The sequence below is a fragment of the Schistocerca gregaria genome, chromosome 6 (assembly GCF_023897955.1).
Source record: "Schistocerca gregaria isolate iqSchGreg1 chromosome 6, iqSchGreg1.2, whole genome shotgun sequence".
NCBI lineage: Eukaryota > Metazoa > Arthropoda > Insecta > Orthoptera > Acrididae > Schistocerca > Schistocerca gregaria.
This window is the reverse complement of record NC_064925.1, coordinates 270,156,321-270,179,546: the sequence shown is the minus strand read 5'-3', so window position 1 is coordinate 270,179,546 and position 23,226 is coordinate 270,156,321. Positions and strand designations below refer to the sequence as shown.

The following is a 23,226-nucleotide window of genomic DNA, read 5'->3' as shown; positions in this document are numbered from 1 at the left end:
ATTGGATTGACATGAGTGTTACCAGCAATGATATTTCAAACGTCTTCCTAATACATGTGGAAATAAACTACAGGGTAGAATAAAGAAACTTTCGGTACTGAGTGGACGTATTAATGGCTGCTCCAGGTCCAGTTAAGCCCTCACTTCCCATGTTAATTAAATGAGTTATTTTCGAACTCTATACTATTTTATATAATTGTTTTACGCAACTGGTGATTCCAGAAATAAGGTATACCATTTTTCACTATCGGGAATGTAGCACCGTTGTTAATCACTAATCGTAATCATTAATCCCATATTCTTCTGAAACACAACAGAACTATTTAACCGTGGTACAAACGGAAGAGTGCTACTTTTCTTCATTCTTGAAATTTCGTAGGATGGCGTAGAATGAGTAAGACACGTTTAGGACCTGCAAAAAAAAGAGAAATATCATAAGCAATGAAATTTAAATTCATTATGTTACTACCAGAATCACTGGTAACTCGGCTTCACAGGGACAGCACTAACAAGGGGAGGCCGCCAATTGTGGAATTCAGATTCGATTCATAGTCAGCATAATAAAAGCTCATGGCCAGAGGTGTAATGAGACAAAGCACCAAGATGCACTTCTCAGCCGTTGTCGAGGAAATCGAGTTAAAAGAAACCGTAGCCGTGAAATACTCTCTACGATTAATTAGTTACTACAGCGTCGTGGCGCAACGGTAAGCGCTGTAGTTCGTAATCCTAAAGTCGCGGGTTCGAATCCCGCCCCATGCAATTTTTTTAATCATTAGTTTTTTGTAATACATATCTTATCATGTTGGTGAAGGCGGATCGCTCTCCAATTGTACTGCCTCCATTTTTCCGTTTGTTTAACAGGGTGTACCAAAGCTCTCACGTCCGCACAGATTTTCGACGATGTTACAAGTTGCGCTAGGGACAGCATCTACCTTCTTTCGAAGGTAGCAGACAACTACGCTGTTATGCGGCGGCTCGTTTCGGCCCATTCAACATCTGTCCTTCAAGTGTAACGTGTGAGTAACGGATTTTATATTTCATACCTGCCACAGCAAATATGTGTTCGTTGGGTCTCTATTCTAATTCGAACGTTGGACTTACGCTATACGTATTCGTTTCGGAATATCGTTTCTACGTCTTCCGTTAACCATACGTGGTTAACATTATGAAGACAATTTATAAAATTTGTGAAATACTGCTTTCTTTGCGGAAAACATAATCATGTTCGAAGTCTTCAGTTTTTCCACGACAAACGACTTTCAACAACTTATTTGTGTGTGTGTGTGTGTATACACATTTGAATTACAAAAAACAAATATTAAACAAAATAAAGGTTGCATGTCGCGCGCTTCGATCCTTTGGATTACGAACACGAGCGCTTACCGCTGCACCACGACGCTGTTGAAAACTATTAATCGTAGAGAATATTTCACCGCAACGGTTTCTTTTAACAGGCGATTTTCTCGACAACGGCTGAGAAGTGCATCTTGGTGCTTCGCCACATTACACCTCTGGCCATGAGCTTTTATCATGCGCACTATGAATCGAATCTGAATTTCACAATTGGCGGCCTCCCCTTGTAAGTGACTATGATCGGACGAATTGTCTGGAATGGCTGTAAGTTTGTTTACGGGTCGCTGCATGGAGTAATACATAAATTTAAGAGAACATTGTTAGAAAATCGAATATCATCCGTTTCGTACAGCTGAAACTACTTAAGCACTGCGCGACAGAAAACTACTCAGGAGGCATGAACGTTATTTGTTCTATAGGTAGTTATCATTTGGACTGCCAGCTTGCGGCAGTGATGAAAGTATATGATGATTTAATTGTAATTTTATATGCTCATAACCAATGTCAATAGTTTAAGCAAATCATGGCTGTATGTGTGCATGTGACTGGAACTGTCTCCGAAAATGTAGCATATCATATATCGGGGTCTGGCTAACTGCATAGTGTCCGAAGACCACTAATAAAGGAAACTGAAACAGACAAACATAGGTGACGTAGATATGTGGTCCGTGACCTCGCTCCTCTTGTAAACTTTAGCACTTGATTTATTGTTCACACTCATTGCCGCAGTTTTTCGGAGACTCTCTGTGGGAGACTTATTCGCCTTGCCAGGCAAGGAGTCGTATCCACACCTTATTTTGATTCATGGAGGGTTGAAAGTTGTCATCTGCTTCGGAGCTGAAGAAAACTTTCATTATGTAAACAAATCATAGGTGCATACCTCACTGAAGCAATTTGTCTTAAAACATTTGCTTTCGCATTACAAAATTAAAAACAGCAGATTTTGGAATTACATGTTTTTCCAATACGCATTTGTCCTCAAACGATTACTTGCGATGCATAGAAGTTAAATAAATCATTGAACTTATTTCCCATTGTTCGAAGAACGTATAGTGAACTGTTTGAATTTTGGCTGCGAATGTGAGACAAGCAGAAATTGACAGTCTGTAATTATCGTCTTTTTCAAAATGCATCGTCTTAACATATGTATAAGAGTTTCAAAGCTTTCTGTGATCATCCTCTAGAGCTTACCGGCATTCATCCTAGGTTCTGTTCACAACCTGTCTAGAAAAAATGGCCCATATATTTTCCTTCTTAAAAACCTCACGAATCAACCAAGGTTTAGGAGCACTCTTGCTACTTATCAGATTATGCAGTTTCGGTTATAAAATTACACACACGAAATTTAGCTTAAGTTCAAAGTATCCAGACAAATAATATCTGAATACATTTTTTGCTTCCACACTGACGGTGCTGCACCCTACACTTTCCTTACGTTGTCAGTACGACAAATGAAACAGAGCGTCTGTGCACCCAGTTTGGCCGTGGCTGTGGATGCAAGAATTTCTAAAGTTCGCCATTAGGCGGCAACGGCATCATATCACAGTGGCGTGTGATAAAATCATCATAGTTTAGCTAATCTGATCGAAATAATTGTATGAGACTGTATACACAAACCTTCTTAATTGACCAGTCTGCATATTAGAAAAAAACCGGACGAAAATTACTATGGTAGTTACTGAGATAGCCCGACTATACGTAAAGATGCAAGCAAGGGTCACTCTTTACGGTAATATTTTGGTATCAGGCATCAGTACCCCCCATGCCAAAAACTACACACCTCTTAGTCCCAAGCAGCGTTAACGCCACAGTAGAGTGCTTTAGGAAATCGTGTGAATATGTGTGAGATTCATTTTCAACATTTAGGCTGTGTATTAAAAGCAGAGCAATTATCGTCTAGAACTTGGGACACTAACAATCTCTTTTGGACAGTGAGATATTTATCCCGCTGGCAGTGAAATCTTTCTTTGATAGTCATACAACACAAAAATTACATTTTAATGATGTTATAAGCTCACTATTTCACGTAGCTGCATTTCTTTCAAACATATGGTATCAATTCTCCTATTCCTGTAATGGAACAACTCATGTATTGACCATGTATGATAACAGGGTACTAACAGCTCTAGTACACTGTTGTCCATTCTATCCTGTGTAAACCTTATATTGCTTTTATTTCTCTTTTTTAAGTGTAGGCATGAATGGATCTGAGCTACTTCACTGGTTTCTAGTCTCATTTGTGTAAGTATTTCTATTTTTTAAAAGCAGTAATTCACTACATACTTAACATTACACTACAGAAGGCTGTAAAACTATTTAATCTCCTCTCTATTGCTTCACTCGAAAATATAGGTTTAATGCATAGTTTCAAGTATTCTAACGCAACATATTTAAAAAAAAAAAATACACACTGCCGTACGTCCTTGCACCCTGAGTCGTGCTACGGTGAAACAGTACTGTAATTATGAGCTGTACAGTCACCTTTCGTAGATATAAAATTGATTGTTGTGTTAATGTTATTTGTACAGTGTTAAAATTATCCTTGTCAGGAGATTTGGTATGTTGCTTCACTAAGGTAGTACAAGGTTCTTTTATAGGTTATAGGAGTATCTAAGACAATGATTAATGTTTATAAGTGGCATATTTTGGCAATTAGTGTATAATTACTCAATCAGAAACATACATTTATGACATTCGACTTACGGATATATACTAGTATCTCAATCTTTTATAGTAATTGCTTTACTGACTACTGAAATATATCATTTAAAAATGGAAACCTAAGGTATTGGAATGTAGTGTTTTTTTAGCAATGTAAATGATTGATGATTTTATTTCTGTAAGAGGTGCCCCACGTCTATGTGTAATACGCTACTTGCCAACAGCCGATGCAACGCTCGGTCAGTATCTATATATTAATCTAACATTAACTCGAACGATGTAAATTGTCAAAATTATCTACTTATACATCCACTAAGCTAAATTTAGCTGAAACAGAAGTTCTTCATTTATTTCAGTTACATTTTTGGTAAAGAAAATACTTATTTCTTGCCACAGTTTAGATGACATTATTTTGACATTTGATGATTTTGAGGGAACTCATATCTCTGCATTACTGCCTTTGTTCGACTTGAGATAAGTTAGCAATTTTCTTGGTATATACCTTGCTTTAATTTTGTTACCAAAAGTATGTGCAAGAACTTTGCATTTCTTACGATTAGTCGAAAATTGAGAGTACGCTACAGTGCTTATATGACCGATAAATGTGAGGGTAATAATGAAGCAAAATTAGCAGTACAACTATTCGGAATAAATTTTCACTCTGCAGCGAGTGTGCGCTGAAGTGAAACTTCTGGCAGATTAAAACTGTGTCGGAACGGGACAAAGACGTCGCGTAGTGGCTAAACCATCTCCCCGCATTTTTTTCTTTTCTTTTGGGAGTGCCGGTTCCGCAAGATGTGCAGCACAAATTCCGTGAAGTAAACTAGGAAGTGAGTACTGCGGAACGTAGAGCTGTGAAGGCTGGCCTGGGTCGTTCTTGGACGTCTCCATCGGTACCACACATCTCTGCGAAGGCAAAGCTTCCAGGTTGGTGTCTCGGTCATTTGCATATTCTTAACTTGTCAGTTAGTTTCAATACGAATATTGTATCACTACCTATGTGTAGATATTTCTTTCTAATGGATGAGAGGTACATCAAGAAATAGAATGAGATCTCTTTTGAAAAAAATCTTCATCGAAGACCATGTGACACTGAACCTTTCAGCCAATACTTTGCAAACATTTATTTTTCTCATCATTTACTTTGTTCAGAATTTTCTGACGTTTATGGTTTTGCACCAAAGGTAACAGAAACACATTTTGCTCAGCAGAGGTGTGTATTACATTCAGTCAATGAGAACGTTACATACTTTAACTTGAGAGACTTTCATCGACTACAATGAGTCAGTGATCTCATGTGAAAGACAAGTATGTAGTAAATACAGAAGACGCCCTATTTTAAAGATAATTTCCCAACGTAATCTGGAAATTACATACTTGCATTTTGAGCGAGCCTTGACAAATATATTCATCCTCTTGGTATCGCTAGAGACTCGTACATTACTGTGATAACCACTGATGATTCTGGGTACACTTGACTTGTATGAAGAAGAAGCTTTGGAGAGATAAATCAGTATTTCCATAAGAATGTTCGAGTGCTGCATTGTGAAATATAAATGCAGTATCATTACCATTCTGCCCGTTAGGCTGGGCAAATGCTTTGTGAACTTTGAAAGGAGAGGACCAACTGCACCACCAAACAGATCAAACCACAGAAATTTAAAGTTACAGGTTGCAGGAAATTAAGGAAGCCTGCGGCCAACTGACTGTATTTTAGACTGGGCATTGCTTCGACACAGGATGCTGACAGCATTTCTCCACAGAGAACTGGGGGCTCAAAAACCGTCCGCAGTAAGATGCAGTAGAGTAATAAAGGCGAAGGAATCCTTTACTATTAGTGCACTTTGGTTTAGCACACGAACAGGCTAAAATATATTAGTTAGCATATTATTTACACACTATCAAAAATTAATGTGCCAGTGTGCTGTTTGCAACTAACATAAAATTAAATGATTATGGGACTGTTATTGGAACACACATTTCCGTATTGAGACACCATTACATAAAATGCAGCCTGTCGCGGATATGTACATCTGATAGTAGGATGGCACCAAATAAGGAAAAGTAAATCTCATGGTATATTTTTAAGGATACGGAGCATGAATATATTTAGCCAATACTACAATATTCTCATGTTAAGCCGAATCAGTGGGTCACATAGGGACACAATTCACCAAGAATTTTTCCAGCCAAACTGCAAGATTTTGTGAAAAAATTACGTATGGACCTTCAAACAATATTAATTTTGAGCCATTGCTGCAGTTAATAATAATAACATCAATTAAGCATGTTGTGTTTGCGAATAAGGGAAGAAATTTTATATTTTTGCGTGTACTGAATAGTACCAAAGGTGACCTAGACCAATTTGTGGGAGGTTACTGATGACGAGCATTGTGTACAGGTGTTTTCTGTGAAGGTAAGAATTATCTGTCTCACACATCGGCCTCATCCATTGCAGGTTATCAGGGTCGAGCATGAATAACAAAAGACTAAAGGCAGATGGATTACTCACCGCAACAAAGGACTCCCTGGAGAGGGGGAAGAACCCGCCAGCGGTGATGCACAGTGGCCTCTGGGCGCGGTGCATGAGCAACAGCAGTGACCGTTTGATGGAGAGGGGGCATCCCTGCAGTGAAGTCACCGCATCGTACGCCGCCAGGGCCAGGTTCTCGCTCTGCAATGGTCCACCACCAGTTACTGATAGCTATAGGTCACTGACTGACCACAATAATTGCATTTCGAACAGTTTAAAACATGTCATGGGACATACGTTGACAGATACTTATTTGTTGAAAAACTTTGGCAAATGTAAGACAGTGCAATTTTTGTTTAATAATCCAAAATATATCGGAAATTTTATTTTCTGTATTTTGTGATAAAACGATCCATATAAGCCTAATGGGCTGTCTAACACTAGTAATCGATTGGTGTTATGCCACAGAAAATGGTTTTAAAGGTTCTGTTCCTCCATTTTAGGAAGTCTACCTCACTCATATTAATGTAATACAAAATTTCTTAGTGCCTCATTCAATTATGTCATTGTTCCGATATTATATGATACACAACAATGTCAAACGTTCTATAACCATTCTAAGAAGTAGTTAACTAGAACATCCTTATGTTTATGTTGTATAATGATGTAGGGGTTAACATTTGTAGCAATGTATATATATATATATATATATATATATATATATATATATATATAATTTCGAAACATTTCTAGTATAATTTATTAAGACAAGTACCTGCACCGGATTTATTTTTCTCAGAATTAAAAGTAAATCGGGATTCATCGCTGGATTCATAAGCTGTACTGCTTTATGCATTGTGTGCTGTGTCTGTTACTATGAACTGAAATGAGCTGATTGAAAACAATGTGCTATCGCTTACCGATATTTTTCGTTTAAAACTCACTTCTGTAATGAGATCATCACCAAACCAGCAGTTGACAAAGAGCTCCGAAAGCATGGTAGATAGGTAGCAGCCGAACTTCCCGATCTGTTGCAGACCGTCTGCACTCTGTTAGTAGGAAAGGAAAAACTAAACGAAACATACGATGCAAATAATTTTTCATAAATTTTGTATGCTACAGTCAAATTACACTTTAACACCTCCAGCAAAAAATAACGATAATTTAAGTTAGGATTACTATTAAGTCAAAAATGTATGTCTGTTTTTATTGCAATGTGGTTTTACTCGGACGTGTCCTTTCCACTTGCACTTATAGAATTAAGTCCTGTCACAGTTTAATTAACGCCAGCATTACTATCTATAGCGTGGGGAGGAAATGGGTTGCGTAGGCCCATAAACTTAGTATTTACGTGTTGTATCTGTGTCCTTAGATATGTTAACTTCAAATCAAAGGTTACTGTTCATTGCTCTGTTTACAAATGATTTATTAAAGAATGTGTTAAGTAAAAATTCATGTATTTGATTTTATTGTCCATAGCCTTTATAACGCTCGTCCCCCCTCCCTCTCCCTCCCCACCCCCCACCACCCCATCGGTAATATCGAGGGAATATTTCAGGTGTCTGAGTCGTTGTTTTAAAATATTTAAGACGAGACAAACTTCTATATTGTTGTCTTCAAACAAATTTGATGTAGTTAACAGTTTTTATTTTCACTGTTTCTGCTACTTTCGAGCACGTAACAGTAGTAGACAACGTTTATGTGATAGTTCTACTGAAAGAGTGTTTGAAGAAGTCATGAAAGAACCAGATATAAGTGAAAGGGAAGTGGGTGATTATGTGGAACTGATTCGCCGTCCGAGAATGAAGATGACGTTCAGCCAATTTCAGAAGATGCTAATAATACCAAATGTGACAAATTCATGGCCAAAAATGGACACGAGCATAATACGGAGCCATTCAGAGAATATGGGCGTTCTGTACTAGGTAAAGAAGGGATAAGAATGGCGTTAAGACAACAAGGAGACACTGAGTCTCCAAAAGTGTATAGAGAGCTCTATTTTACATCTTATTAATGAATCTAGAAAACAATCGTGTTGGAGGAACATCCGCAACTGAGCGTTATACCAGATGTTGAAAATACCGCTACAGTGGTAAAGTTCTTTTACTATCACAGGACCCGTTTCGGAACTCCCTGTTCTGCGCTCGTAGGTAGCACACCGCGTCTTGTACACGACCACCGCGGCGCTCGTGGTCATAGCAACAAGTTATGACACCTGAAGATGGACTTACAAGAGCCCAAAACCGATCGTGTGATAATAAAAGTACTTTACAACCGTAGCGATATTTTCAGCCTCTGGAATTAAGAAAAACTACATTCTAATGAAGAGGCTTCTCGGATGGGTATTGAACACACCAATGGAGATAAGTTATTTTGTTATATTGGGTTCCTACTAATCATCGGTTTAAATGATAACAATAAGATACCTATCTGAGGTTTATAGTCTATAGTTCAGGGCCGTCAAGCGTACTATGGATCAATCAGTCGGAACAGATGTTTCGAACTGACTAGAATATTGATATCTGACGATATGAATGCAAGAGAAATTTGTTACTAGACTAAGAAGTGTGCTTCAGTGAGGGCAATTTTTGAAACATTGAATTTTTCATTTCGGATGTGTGTCATTCCTGGTGAACACAACACTGTGGATGAGATCGTGTCTATGTTCTGTGGTCGCTGCACAGTAAAGGTATTTTTAAAACAAAAGCGTAAAAAGTTTTACATGTTAATTAGAATGGTGTCTGATTCTGTGACTAGATATGTGTTCAGCATGGACGTCCATGCAGGGAACTCTGGAGATGCACAGCATCTAAATGGACCAATGGATATTGCAAAGACACTATCAAAACCCATTCAGAACTCAGACCGCCGTGTTACCAAGGTTGTACTTCAGTGTAGCTTGGTGACACTCCATGGAACGATTTTCACTCCACGCTTGTTGACACCCTGCTTTCGAACAGACGACCTATACCCGGAGAGTTGAAGACTACAACTGGTCGCAGTGTACGCTCATCCGTCTTTGCACATACTGCCTGTTAGATACAGAGGCCACCAGTTGGTATCGCATCAACTCTAGTCCGTGAGAGTCCAAAGGAACTGCAAAGAAGCTTTCGACTTACCTCCCAGAAGGTGTGACTAGTGAAGACTCAAAGAGACAAAATCTTTTTCATAGTCTTTCGATGGCAGACACGGACACCAGAGACCACATAGCAAGACATTATTACAGCACCAATAGAGGAACAACAAGAAGATGGCCTATGTCCATCTGCTACATAAGAATTTATATAGGAGCAATAAATGCGTATTCAGTCTTCCTCCTCAATTCCCCAAATCAGAAAATGAATTTGCTAAATCGCAAAAGAGTTTTTCTCACTAACTTAGGTCTAGAAATAATAAGGCCTCATGTAGATTAATGGAACCTAAATTTGAATGGTGGGAACCTTAACCGTCGACACCAGACAGGAACACGTGGACGGTGCCGCCTATCCTGCAAAGGAGTGGCAGCTAATGAGATTATGAACAAGAAGTTGGAAAAAATCAACTGTTACCTTTTCTCAGTGGCTTAAACACGCCTGTGGAAAACACAGCAAGAAGACAGTGTTGTGTAAAAAATTTTTTTCAGAATGAGACAGTAAATTTGATTTGCTTCACGTACTGGACTGAAATTAAATACTCTTTTATAAGGGAATGTAATTATGAACATTACTGGAAAAAATTCTGTAAGGCGAATTTTATGATTTGTTGATTTTGCTCCTATTTTTTTTATTATCCAGTATACAAAAACAATGTCTAACAATTATAAGTGTTCTCATTGGTATCAAAAGTAAATAAAGAAGGATTTTGAAAAATGAAAAATGTAATTGTCACTTAGTTTCTGGGCCTCTCTGACCAATCCCCCCCCCCTCTCCCACAGGTAATGCAGTAGCAAAATTACTTTGATAATTATAGGTTTAAATAAATAAGTCAAGCCGAAATAATAATAACAGTATCTATAAGTGCTATTCTGTTAACTTCATTAGTGCTGTTGTTGGTAAAACGTAGCATTTAATCAATTAACATTAAAGGGAATTAGTAACTATCGTGACATCAGTGTGACAGAAAATATCACTGGAATAAGAACAAATGGCACAGATATTCAGAAAAATAGCGAAAAAAAGAACCGAAAATGAGCAGAATATAAGAAAGAGAATTGGGATGTAGCAAAAGCAATAAAACTGAAGGTTTTATAAATTTTAAAAGGGATGACAAGCATTGGAGATGCTTTGAGATACAAATAGGAGTCTCATCATTTATTTTATTTCGCAACAAACAGCAAAATATACTGATTAAGAAACGTATAAAAATATGTCAAGGTTAATAAAGAAGAGACTCATCTTTCACCAGGGCAAAGTATCTCCTGACAAAATTGCATTGGCGAGTAAAAACCACGACAATTTGAAGTTCAGTTGGTCGAAAGATTCATTTCATTCATCATATATGACGCAGCTGTCGTCTATGTATTAACACATGCAAATAAATTGGATTTATTAAAATGTTATTTGTTAACGAAGAGATTATAGTAGCTGTAGCTAGATGTCTTTGCGAACTTCTACAATTACTCTAGAGAGGTGGATGATATTTACTGGAATAGTGCTAGGCAAATAATGTTGATCTAAAAGAGCGCTGCATGAAAGGTACAAATATTTTTAACTTAAGGGGTGCGATTTTACACCGATAGGGCAACGCCAATCTTTCGTATTTATTAAATGATTCAATTACACCTTAATGGTGTGCATAGGTACGGCTGCTATATGCAGAAAAACACATAACATATTAATTTTCTTTAAGAATAACAGCATTGTACACCTGTGACATATTTCAGAATTCATACATATCACAGGAAGTTATTGGAAAGATAAAACACAATAACTGCTTATAAAAATTTATCTTTTCAACGACAGACTATTAGGGCATTCATCGTCACAGTCATGTACTTGCTCATACAAGCCTGGTGAGGACGTGTGTCAATGTGAATGTCATTTATATACCAGTGACTGCGTTGTACTCATGTCTACAATGAAGTGATGTCTACATTACGTCAAATATCGACAAATAGTAAATGGGCTAGTGTGAACCCAAGAGCTTTGTAAATGGCTCATAAGGAAAGTTACAAAGGCGACTGATGAGATTAGAAGTAACAGCAACAGTTTCAACGGAGGCCAAGGTAAACACTCAGTAGGGCGTGGAGGCTGGCTTCGGATGTCGAAAGGAAGCAAAGACGGATGCTTGGCGCTTGTAGGTACGCGAGAGCGGCCGCCGCCCCTTGCACCACCTGCCTTCACTTGGTCCTGCATTGGGTCACAGCTGCTATGAGCTGCCCAACTCGCCTTCTGCGTACGAATCGTTTCATCCAACACTGATTGGTGCCGAAAGCTGAAGCCGTGCCGAAATCAGAGGCGAACCGTGCTAACCCCGGCCCCTCTACCACCTATCCCATTATACACAACAACAGACCACTTCCAGACAAACTCACCAAAGCCATTTGCTTCCCATCCTACCTGGAAGACATCCACGGCACCTCATGATCTCAACTTTCATTACGCGATGAATTCTTATATGTATGAACGTACCAACACAACTATCGCACCTCTCAGCCATGTTTCCATTTCTTACACAGCATGCCATGAAAATGACTCAAAATGTCAATAACAGCTGTCGACATTACACAAATGCTCGCTAAAATTCTAATGGCCCAGAGCCTATCTAGAAACTCGGACTATCGTTTACAATATCTTCCTGTAGACAGGTAATAACCTGGAAACATCCAAAATCCTCCTCTTCCTGAAACCTGAGAAACCACCCTCGCAAACCTCATCATATGGACTTAGCAGCCTCAAATCATATCTCAGTCTAATCTTTGAAGCCATTCTTATCCAACGAATACATCAGCACCGTGAACCCATGTACCTATTTCTAAAACCCATTGTTTCTGTCCCAACTATTTCATGGACGACCAACTTCTTTGCTTTATTCACCTAATCTCCCATCAGATGAATAAACGCTAGTCCACCATATTTGTCTTCCTTGATATCCAAAATGCCTTCGACGGAGTACAGCATTTTGGACTACTTCTCAAACTACAAACATATGCATTCCCAGTTAATTATGACCACCTTAAATGACACTTCCTTAAACACTGTGCTGCATATGTTAATCAATCATGCCTGTTGCTGCATCTTTCACTTTGCTGCAGAGTGTGACTCCCGGCTCAGTCCTCTCATCCTTGCTTTACGTTTCATGTCCTGTGCACTGCAGACATTCTCAAACCACTCCCTCCCCTCCTCCCCCTTCGAGGTATTATGCTGGCAACACCGCCTACTTTGCCACTCATCACTCCCTTCAGCTCTCCCATGCTTATCTCCACCGCCATCTTAATCTTCTAGTCAAATGGTGTAATACGTGCAAACCTCAAGTAAATCCACAGAAAAAACAAGATGCCATATTCGGTCGCAAATCTCGATGTTTCCGGCGTTCCAGATTTCCATCTCTCCACCTATTACCAACCCATCCCTCTACTTAACACAGTAAAGCATCTACGACTAACTCACAACACTATGCTAACAAGGAATTCACATCTCCTTACCAGCCAACATCAAGTCCAAAACCGACTAAAACTACTAAAACTGCATCTTTTTACCATTATCTTCACCTATAAATCCTTCATGGCTCATAGCTAACTAATGCCAACGTGGCCTGGACCTCTCCCCCACCTTTAAGTCCCTTCAAATTGTAGAAGGGCATATTGCCTGTCTCGCCTTTCACATCTACTTACCTTCCCCCAACTCGCATCCTGTATCAGCTCATCCACTTCTGACAATGCTTTCCTTCTTAGAGTACCTTCGGATTCAACACATTAACCGAAAAATTCAGTTCTAGCACCCAGTTTCTCATTCACTGCTAACAAATGAAGGTGCAGTGCGGTGCCATTACATCTATATGCCACCCTCCATGCACTGCTCATTCTCTCCCACCGGAATTATATCCAACTTTCATTCCCTATGCCAAAATCGGTCCCCGATGTACTCCTCTTTCCAGCCCGAATCACAATGCTCCACCTCACACCACACTCCCATTTTCTCTTCCCCTTCATCCACCTTGTGACTTGCAGACGCTACACACTGTTCTACAGCTTCATCATGACAAAATATGATTCCCATTTCACCATGACGTCGTTCACATTCATCAGTGATATTTTAACTGTAATATAAGGTCACCAAACGAGTTTTCAAAGTCATCAGTATTTTCCATCTGTGTGTATTTTACAGAAACCTGGGTTATTGTCACCCACTTTTCTGTAAAAATCGTCGATATCGTCACCCTGTGTATATTTATCAAAATCATCTGTTATTCTCGTTCTTTATACATCTTAACAGTCTTTAAATAGGGTTTATGTAGCCCACATTATGGGGGAAGTGGAATAACAGTAAAGAAAACATATAGGCCCGGCAGTCGGCGGTGTTAACTCCCGACGAATACGGCGGAGATAGATGTCGGAAGCTCACGGATTGTTTGCTTTATTGTCATTTGATTCCCCTGCACGAAGGGGGCAGTTGTGGACTGTCAGTGGCACGATCAGCTGCTCTTCACCCACACGATTACGTAGAAAATCTAACGGAAACATTACATATATAGATATGAGCATAAAACGGTGAAATTTACACATGAGAATGGGAGATCAAATGGAGTCAAAAGATGCAAAAAAAGGACATAATTGGAAGAGGCACATTTACATAAAAGCCACATACACATAAAATGAGACTCCATGAAGACATAGCACAGAGACACTGGCAGCACGAATAGCACAATTAAAACCGGTGTTCACAGTACTGAAAGGCGACACTGAACACACAATACACTGATGTTACATACATGATGAGGACCAAAAGACGACAAAATAATTGCAGTATAACTTGATGGTCCTACCAACGAAGAATAGGTTGGAGAGGAGGAAGACAGGAAAAAAAGATGGGAAACTGACAGAGGAGGGAGGCAGGAATGGGGGCAAGTGACGGAGTTTGTAGCACACCAAAGGGCAGCAGATGGGAAGGGAGAGCAAGGACTGTGAGAAGAACAGCAGTGAGGGGGGAGGAAACAGCATGGGGGGAGGGGAAGATGAGGGAGCCTAAAGGAGGAGGGGAGGGTATCATGATACGAATTTATCTTATGCACATGGTGAAAATGATAAAGTTGTGGTTTGCTGTTCCTGGAAACTTACTCGATGTCTAGGATATGAAGTTCACGGATATGTTACACAGTAAGATAAGTTCAAATACAGTTCCGATGATACATAAACACAAAAACATACAGTGGAGAGATTCAGTGCTTTTGAATGAGATGAAGAGCTCATACCTGAAGTTGACTAGTCGAGCAGTTCAATACATTCTTCTCCAGATGGACTGGAACTTTAATGTGAAAGTGAGTACAAACCATCTTCATCTAAAATGTCGATTGACAGTATATTACTAAGTACTGATGACAACATCCCGGATAATTTCTATGAACACTGTTACAATCGCGATTTCAGCTCCTACAGCAAACTTATGAGGCACTGTAAGTGCATTCAAAGTAACTCAAACTGAAAATTAATTTTAAGATAAGTGACTAGCAAATGGCGAGTTTGAGCTTGTGAACTTTGGGCTTTTGCAGGATGAATACCCTACACATGCAGTGGCCTCAGTTACCGTCATCCACTCCATTATAAAGGAAAAGTTCTGAATTAACTGACACTTAATGTTTCCCATTAAGGATTTGTATGTATAGAAAAATTAAAAACCAAAAAACAGTAAGCCCAGTCCAAACTGCTGAGTAAAAGAATTTTAAATTTGGAGCGGGTGTTGGTCTTATACTACAAACATCATTGAAAAATCGATTTATCGAAATTCCAAAACTAAGGATGTGAAATATGGGATGGAATGTTTTTGAATATATGTCGCTATTAAGGTACTTTTGAAGCGAAACTATGAGTATGGGTGTTTGGTTTCTCGGTCAGAAATAAGGACATAACTTTTTCTGAATTTTTTAAAATTCAATCCTTAAGAGGACTAAATAGTGGAAGAAAAATTATTTTTGGAAAAAGTCATTACTACAGAACTAATAAAGCATATTAAAGATATATATATACATATATATGAAAGCTGATATTTGACTTCTTGCTTAGAAATAGAAGTATATGTATTTCAGTACTTTTGGAGATTCAACCCATAAGACGGTGAATCAGGGGATGAAATAATTTCCATAGAGTAAAAAAGTGTACTGTTAAATATACCGAAATTAATATTTAATTTCTCACTTCCAAATAAACTATATACTTTTGTTGATGTAAGTTTTTGAAGACATACCATCACATGTACTCAAAAGGCAACGCAAATGGCTTTATGGTCGAAAGTGCATTCAGAAAAGTGTATTCGTCTAGGGCCTTAATTAAGTTTACAAGGTGTTGCAATTTATGAATTAAATCAAAGAAAGCTATTGAACAATCTCTATGACGAAATGGTTTTTTCAGAATGGCGTAGATAAAAAACAGTTCTAGAATACATTAATTTTTCAGTTGTTCGAGCATATTTTCATAAATTTTTTTTGTCGCAATAACTACAGATTGTATTTATCAGCACTCATCTGCTCTGTTACTTTATTAGAAAGAGATATTTTGACAAGTATAATACTACTGATAAATTACTTATTCTTTCACCATCTGGTGTCTGTGTTACTCGGTCGTCTTTCAAATTCACTAAGTTTTTATGATGGATGCTATGAAATGTTTTTCCGTGCGCATGTTTTGGAAAAGCTGCTACATCTTGCTAAGCTCGTAGGTATTCAGCCTTTAGTTATATTTCCTTCGCAATCTCATTTTCAGAAGATTTTTACTTAACTAAAATCATGCGAAGGAATGAAATGAATGGGAGTGGACGGCTACAATCACTGTGAGTGGATCAGGGAATTAGTCCTGTAAGTAATGTGTTTCCAAAATGAAATGTAGATATTACCGTGTGCGAGATGGCTGAGTGACGGGTGAAGCATTCATATGAATGTGAAAGGTGCCCAGTTCTGCAATTTCCACCTTACCATATTCTCTGAATGCTACCACCCATACTGATTAAATAAGCGACATGATATTCTGTGTAATGAAGAAAGCAATCTGTGACGTGTGCCTCAGCACTACCAACTCTTATTACACGTTCCTCATCAAGAACCTTGTTGAAAGATCCCATATCACAAGCGACCTCACTGTACCTGGCACTTCTGTAAGAATACTGATAATAGAGTAGGAGTTGTGACAATGGCCTTCCGTGTGTGCTACCTGCGAATACGAATACAACAGCTTTCGTCATTTCAACAATTTCTTATCCAGTTCTAGTTGCATCTTATGCCCTGTTCTGTCAAAGAGCCTTTTTGGGAGTTGTTTTCCCCCTCAGCTGCCAGCATCATTAATTGTTTTACCTCTCCTTAATGCCTATCACGACGTTACTCACATTACAGTCATTCGGAATTCATCATGTATACAACAACATAAAATACCAGGATGGAAGCAATACCAACTAAAATATTTAACTTTTGTGTATAACTGGTACCTCATACATGAATGTTTGATGAACAACATGTAACGTCTCTGGTACAGAAGATTCAGATGTTCACATACGTAATCAGATTGAAAAAGTTACGTTGCGGACGAAAGAGTACGATTACTACTGAGAAAGGAAGATATCCGGGAGGGTCTAGATCCAGGACATCGTTTTGTCCTGTACATTTTAACGTAAGGAAAATGTTACACTGAGATTAAAGAAACCAGTTGCCGTGAATATTTTGGTTACTAAAATGATGTTGAAATGTAGTATTAGGATGTTACATTGACGGTCGCAATGTCTGTTTTTATATAGCTTCTGTATCTTGGTATTACGATGCATGCATTTATGGAGGGCATTGTATTGTGAAGGAACAGGCACTGCAATAAAACAGCCACTGTAACCATCAAAGATGTATCATCACTGCCTCAACGGGTTAAAATGACGATAAATGTTTGTATCTTCCTTTAAAGGAATCACGAAATCTCTGAGAGCAAGAGTTGCGGACTCCATGTCATATGGGTCAGTCCAGGAGGCGTGCACGGATAGCCGAAGTTGTTAAGGCGGCCTCTCGCGATAAGCGGGAAATCCAGTTTCGAGACCCATTCTGACACAGAGTTTCATGTGTTGCAAACATCTGAAGGCAATCAAGAATGGCAAAATTCGAATCTATTTCGCAGTATTAGGAACCTAGAAATGGCCAAAATATAAAGCTGCGTACACTAATCAATGATATTGTGAAGAAGAAAGGTTGTAGGGACGGCTTATAACCGAATAGAGAAGATGTATATGCGGAATTATAGGATTCAGGGAGAAGTTGTAATATTCTATAGTTATGTTATAGACGATTCTTCTGATATAAAGGCCCTCTCTGTAAAACTTGTACTTTGGAGACCACACACAAGTAAAGGATGCTGAATCTGCGAATCTTAAAATTTTAATGTTTCAACTTTATGCACAAACCTTACGCGCAATCAACTTTTTCAATCACTCAAATGCCCATTTCATTGAAGTGTGATAATAAATGGTAGTGCCTTCATAATATATAAGCGATCTAAAAATTGAGTCGTGGCCGTATCATTAGAGATAAATTTTAAGCTAAGGACGAAGAATATAATGACTTATATAATAACCACGCGTAGAAAAACAAATAAATTCGTTCTCTATACCTTTAAAGGGAAACCTATGCTTATATCAGATCTCTTATTGTATACAAACCGGTCATGCTCACTCACTGTGGCTATTTGGAACATCTGGAAGCAGGCGGCAGCTCCGATAGATATGCTCTGTCCCAATAACATCGTACCTAGGCACTTCTCCAGGAGGTCTGCGTTCCTGTTGAAACAAATTTCAGAAGACAATCAGTATGTGAGGCTACTCGAGAAATATAAAAAAGTAACACAGTACCAAACAACGCCTAGAATAGGAGGAGCTGAAGCCACCTGTACTTGCTCTGTTATATTCACAGATTTTTAACTGCATACTTAGCCGAAAACGATTATCGAATCCTTTCACAAACAAGTGCTTGTTTGAAAATCTGGAACATCAAAAGAGATATATCTGCATAAAATTAATAAACAACGAACTAGATATATAGCAAATGTAGATTATTTGGTAAGTTGAGAGTGGTATGAAGACCCCACGTGCTCCATTATGAGTTTCTAAACGTCGTGGGGAGGAATCTGGAATGTCTTGGCCAAACGCTGGAATGTCTCCTTGAACGCGATTTGTAATCGCAACAGTGCTTGCAGATGGAGCTTGGCGCACAAGTTCCATTCTTGTAAAATAGCAGACATTCATGTTATTTTAGATCAATGTGCGAGACACAGAAGCAGTGCTCCACGGGTCTCTTCGTAAAAGTTCAGTAACGGAGCAGACTGCACATCCTGAAAACTATCAATCTTCTGAACCGTAAACGTAGCAAAGGTCTGGTACCTAGCAGATCAGTTGCAAGGGTTGTATCACAATTTAGATCGTGGTGACTGGCAGGACGTTTGACGCAAGCCGTAAGGAACACATCAGGTCACAGAAGCTCAACACAAATTTATATGAACGTAAAGATTATACACATATGAGGGTTGATAAAAAATTTATTATCATAATTTTAACTTCTGATGACGAGCTTTGGGTTATCCCATCACCATATCGTTAACATCGACACAAACCATCTTGTCACTTAATTTAATTCCACTGCATCACGATTTATTGAGGAAAGTCCGCCTTCTTAGTTGGGTGACAATGTGCTCGTTTACCATGCAACCAGGCCCAGGTTCGATACCTAGCCGAGTTCGAGATTTTCTCCGCTCGGGGACTTGGTGTTGTGGTGCCCTCATCGTCATTTCATCTTCATCACCGGCGCGCAAGTCGCCCAATGTGGCGTCGACTGAAGTAAGTCTTGCACCTGGCGGTCGAACTTCCCCGAATGGGGCTTCCCGGCCAATGGTGCCATACGCTCATTACATTTCATTTCATATTGAGGAAAACCTGAATTCCGACATAGGAACTCAGAAATTGCATACTAAATTGGAGACTTTCTATCAACAACAGAAGTAAAGGCATAAAACATACATGCTTTAAGATAATCAGAGTTTCATGAACGACCACAGATTCGAGGTCATAGCAAATGTTATGAAAATCTGTACTATTCAAGAAAAGTGACAGATATTCTGTAGTCAAAGTTTTAGTACATTGTCGAGTGTCATACATGGAATCGACCACCAATTTGTGAGAATCAGAGCTACTCAGTGATCAGATACAAATGTAAAGAAGCAGAAGCTCACCACTGCATTACGTCAGTTAATGAATAAACGTGATGCTGCACATAGGGCCTTCAAGCGTAACCCAACTCCCGAGGCGTACGAAGCTTATAGGAAACTCCGAAACAGAACCAAGCAAAGCGTGAGGAATGCCAAAATCAGACATGCCCGCTCTGTCGTATGCGGCGTATCAAAACCTGCTGCACTGTGGAAAAAGCTGCGCAGTTTCGGTATAGGGAAGCGAAGATCTGACGCTGTTTATCAAGCGTCTGCAGAAGAATTAAACGATTTCTTCTCAACAGCTGCAAACTGCCACGCAGCGACAAATTACCAGCCCCAAGATATCAATCTCTCGAGAGACAAGTTTTTCCTAAAACATGTCACTACCGGCACAGTACACAAGGCAATTATGAGAATCTCTTCCGAGGCAGTAGGAAGTGATGGAGTGAGCATTGGCATGATTAAGAACGTCGTAGACACTATTATTCCAGTTATCACAGACATCTTCAACCTGTCTCTTGTCAGTAGTACATATCCTACTGAGTGGAAGCAAAGTTTAATTAAGCCTATACCCAAGACTGACAACCCTAAGTCGCCAGGTGACTACAGGCCGATCAGCATACTACCTGCAATTTCTAAAGCCCTAGAGCACATCGTCCATGAACAACTGACGGATTACCTCAACACTCATATCATCCATGACGAATATCAGTCAGGCTTTCGAAAGCACCATAGTACAGCAACCGCATTAATCAAAGTAACTGATGACATTAAACATGCTATGGACAGACGTGAAGCTACTATCCTAACACTGCTTGACTTTAGCAAGGCTTTTGACACAGTTGACTTCGATATATTACTAATTAAAATGAAACAGCTGAATTTCTCAAACAGCGCAATACAATGGTTCGACAGCTACCTCAAAAACAGAAGTCAACAAGTCATTTGTGGGTCGGAAAAGTCATCATGGAAAAGCGTGCGCTCTGGAGTTCCCCAAGGCTCCGTCCTTGGTCCACTACTCTTCTCACTGTACATTAATGATATTTCTTCAGTGATTCACTCCTGCAACTACCATCTTTATGCCGACGACATCCAACTGTACATAAGTGCAAGCCCCAAAAACATTGCTGGCGCAGTAGCGAGTATGAACGCAGATCTTTGTTCTGTTTCTCGATGGGCACAGAACCTAGGTCTGAAACTAAACCCCAAGAAATCCCAGGTCATACTTATATCTCATCCAAAGTTAATCAGCCGGTACTTTCGCGAAACAGTCCCTAAAATACTCCTCAATGGTACCCAACTACCATACCAAAAAACAGTAAAAGACCTTGGAATAATCTTGGATGAACACCTAAACTGGGAAGAACAAACAGTCACAGCTTGCCGGAAATCGCTCTCCTCCCTACATGCAATTCAAAAGTTTAGAAAAATATTTCCAACCCATGTTAAACAAAAATTAATCGAAACACTAGTCTTGTCTAATCTTTACTACTGCGATGTAGTTCAACACGGCACAAATAGTGAAAATTCTAGATGCCTCGAGCTAGTGATGAATGCTTGCGTTAGATACGTGTGCAATATTCGGTTGTATGATCATATCAGTCCTTCATACTCCCAGCTAGGTTGGATACGCCCACATACGGCACGCGATCTCCACACGATGTGCTTACTTCATCGATTTCTTAGCCACTGGTGCCCCCAATACTTATCTTCTCACATTAAACACCTATCGTCATTCCACAATCGCAACACCAGATCAGATACGTCTATCATCTTGGCTGTACCTTTACATAACACAAAATCTTTCTCCGTGTCATTCTCCATCTCAGCCATACGACTATGGAACGTGCTCCCCTGTGATCTGCGTCTTATCCAGAACTACTCAACATTCAAGAGGGAACTCAAAGCTTACATATTAGGGACGGTATAACCACCATTCTTGTGCCCCTCCTATCTCTTCCTTTCTCCATCACAGCTTCGAATTTTACCGTTCTATTTCTCTTCCTCTAACCTATCTACCTCTTATATATCTCTTTCACCCCATTCTATCGTCTTATGTCTCTGCTAGATGAGAATAACTCACAAGCTGCAAGAACATAACGAGAAAATTCCCAACTAACAATGGGACTGACATTCAGAAAAGAAAAGTATGTTTACTTTCATATACATAGTCATTATTATTATTATTATTACTATTATTATTATTATTATTACTATTATTATTATTATTATTATTATTGATTGTTATAATTATTTTTATTGTTATAATTATCATTATACTACTGTTATAATATCTATTTTTTTCTTTAACATCAATACAGCATAATAGGCTATATGTCCTTAATGTTAAGTAGAAACTGTAACTCGTTCAACCTGAGTATGCCTGGTTAGGTGTAAGAGAGGGCCTGAAGGCCCTAATCTTGCCAGGTAAAATAAATGCATAAATAAATAAATAATAAATAAAAATAAATATAAAATTGAACAAATTAGTAAGTCATAATTGACGAATTAGTCCCTGTACCCGTGATCTAGGGGTATCGTCTTTGATTCATAATCAAAACGTCTTCGGTCCCGGTTTCGACCCGCGCCACTGCCATAATTTTGATAAATAATCAGCATTGGCGGCCGAAGACTTCCGGCATAACAGGTCAGTCTCATTCTGTCAACGGCCTTGTCAAAGAGGGCGGAGGACGGATAGAGGTTCAGGGCACTCTCTTGTCCTAGGGGTGGGAAATTGCCCCTAAAGGCGGAAGAATCAGCAATGATCAACGACATGCGAATGCAGAAGGCAATGGAAACCACTGCATTAAAGACACGTAACGTGTATCCACAGGACATGTGGCCTGTAGTTGAAGAAGTGTCATGATGATCTCTCCATTGGCAAAAGATTCCGGAATAGTCCCCCATTCGGATCTCCGGGAGGGGACTGCCAAGGGGGAGGTTACCATGAGAAAAAGATTGAATAATAGACGAAAGGATAATGTTCTACGAGTCAGGGCGTGGATTGTAAAAAGCTTGAACGTGGTAGGGAAACCAGAAAATCTGAAAAGGGAAATTCAAAAGCTCAATCTAGATATAGTAGGCGTCAGTGAAGTGAAGTGGAAGGAAGACAAGGATTTCTGGTCAGATGAGTATCGGATAATATCAACAGCAGCACACCGACAACGATCGTTCAGGTATACATGCCGAAGTCGCAAGCTGAGGATGAGCAGATAGAGAAGGTGTATGAGGATATTGAAAGGGTAATGCAGTATGTAAAGGGGGGCGAAAATCTAATAGTCATGGGCGACTGGAATGCAGTTTGTAGGGGAACGAGTAGAAGAAAAGGTTGCAGAATAATATGGGCTTGGGACAAGGAATGAAAGAGGAGAAAGACTAATTGAGA

General features: G+C 39.2%; 1 protein-coding gene across 1 annotated transcript in view; it reads right to left on the bottom strand.

The window, feature by feature from the left end:
• Positions 1-349: 349 nt before the first annotated feature.
• Positions 350-23,226, bottom strand: part of LOC126278830 (odorant receptor Or2-like) — a 45,131-nt gene continuing 22,254 nt past the window's right edge. The window contains exons 3-6 of the mRNA XM_049979106.1: positions 18,321-18,420; positions 7,432-7,536; positions 6,527-6,688; positions 350-412 (exon numbers count right to left, since the gene is read on the bottom strand). Of these exons, the coding sequence (XP_049835063.1) occupies positions 350-412; positions 6,527-6,688; positions 7,432-7,536; positions 18,321-18,420 (430 nt within the window). The remainder of the gene's footprint in view (positions 413-6,526; positions 6,689-7,431; positions 7,537-18,320; positions 18,421-23,226) is intronic.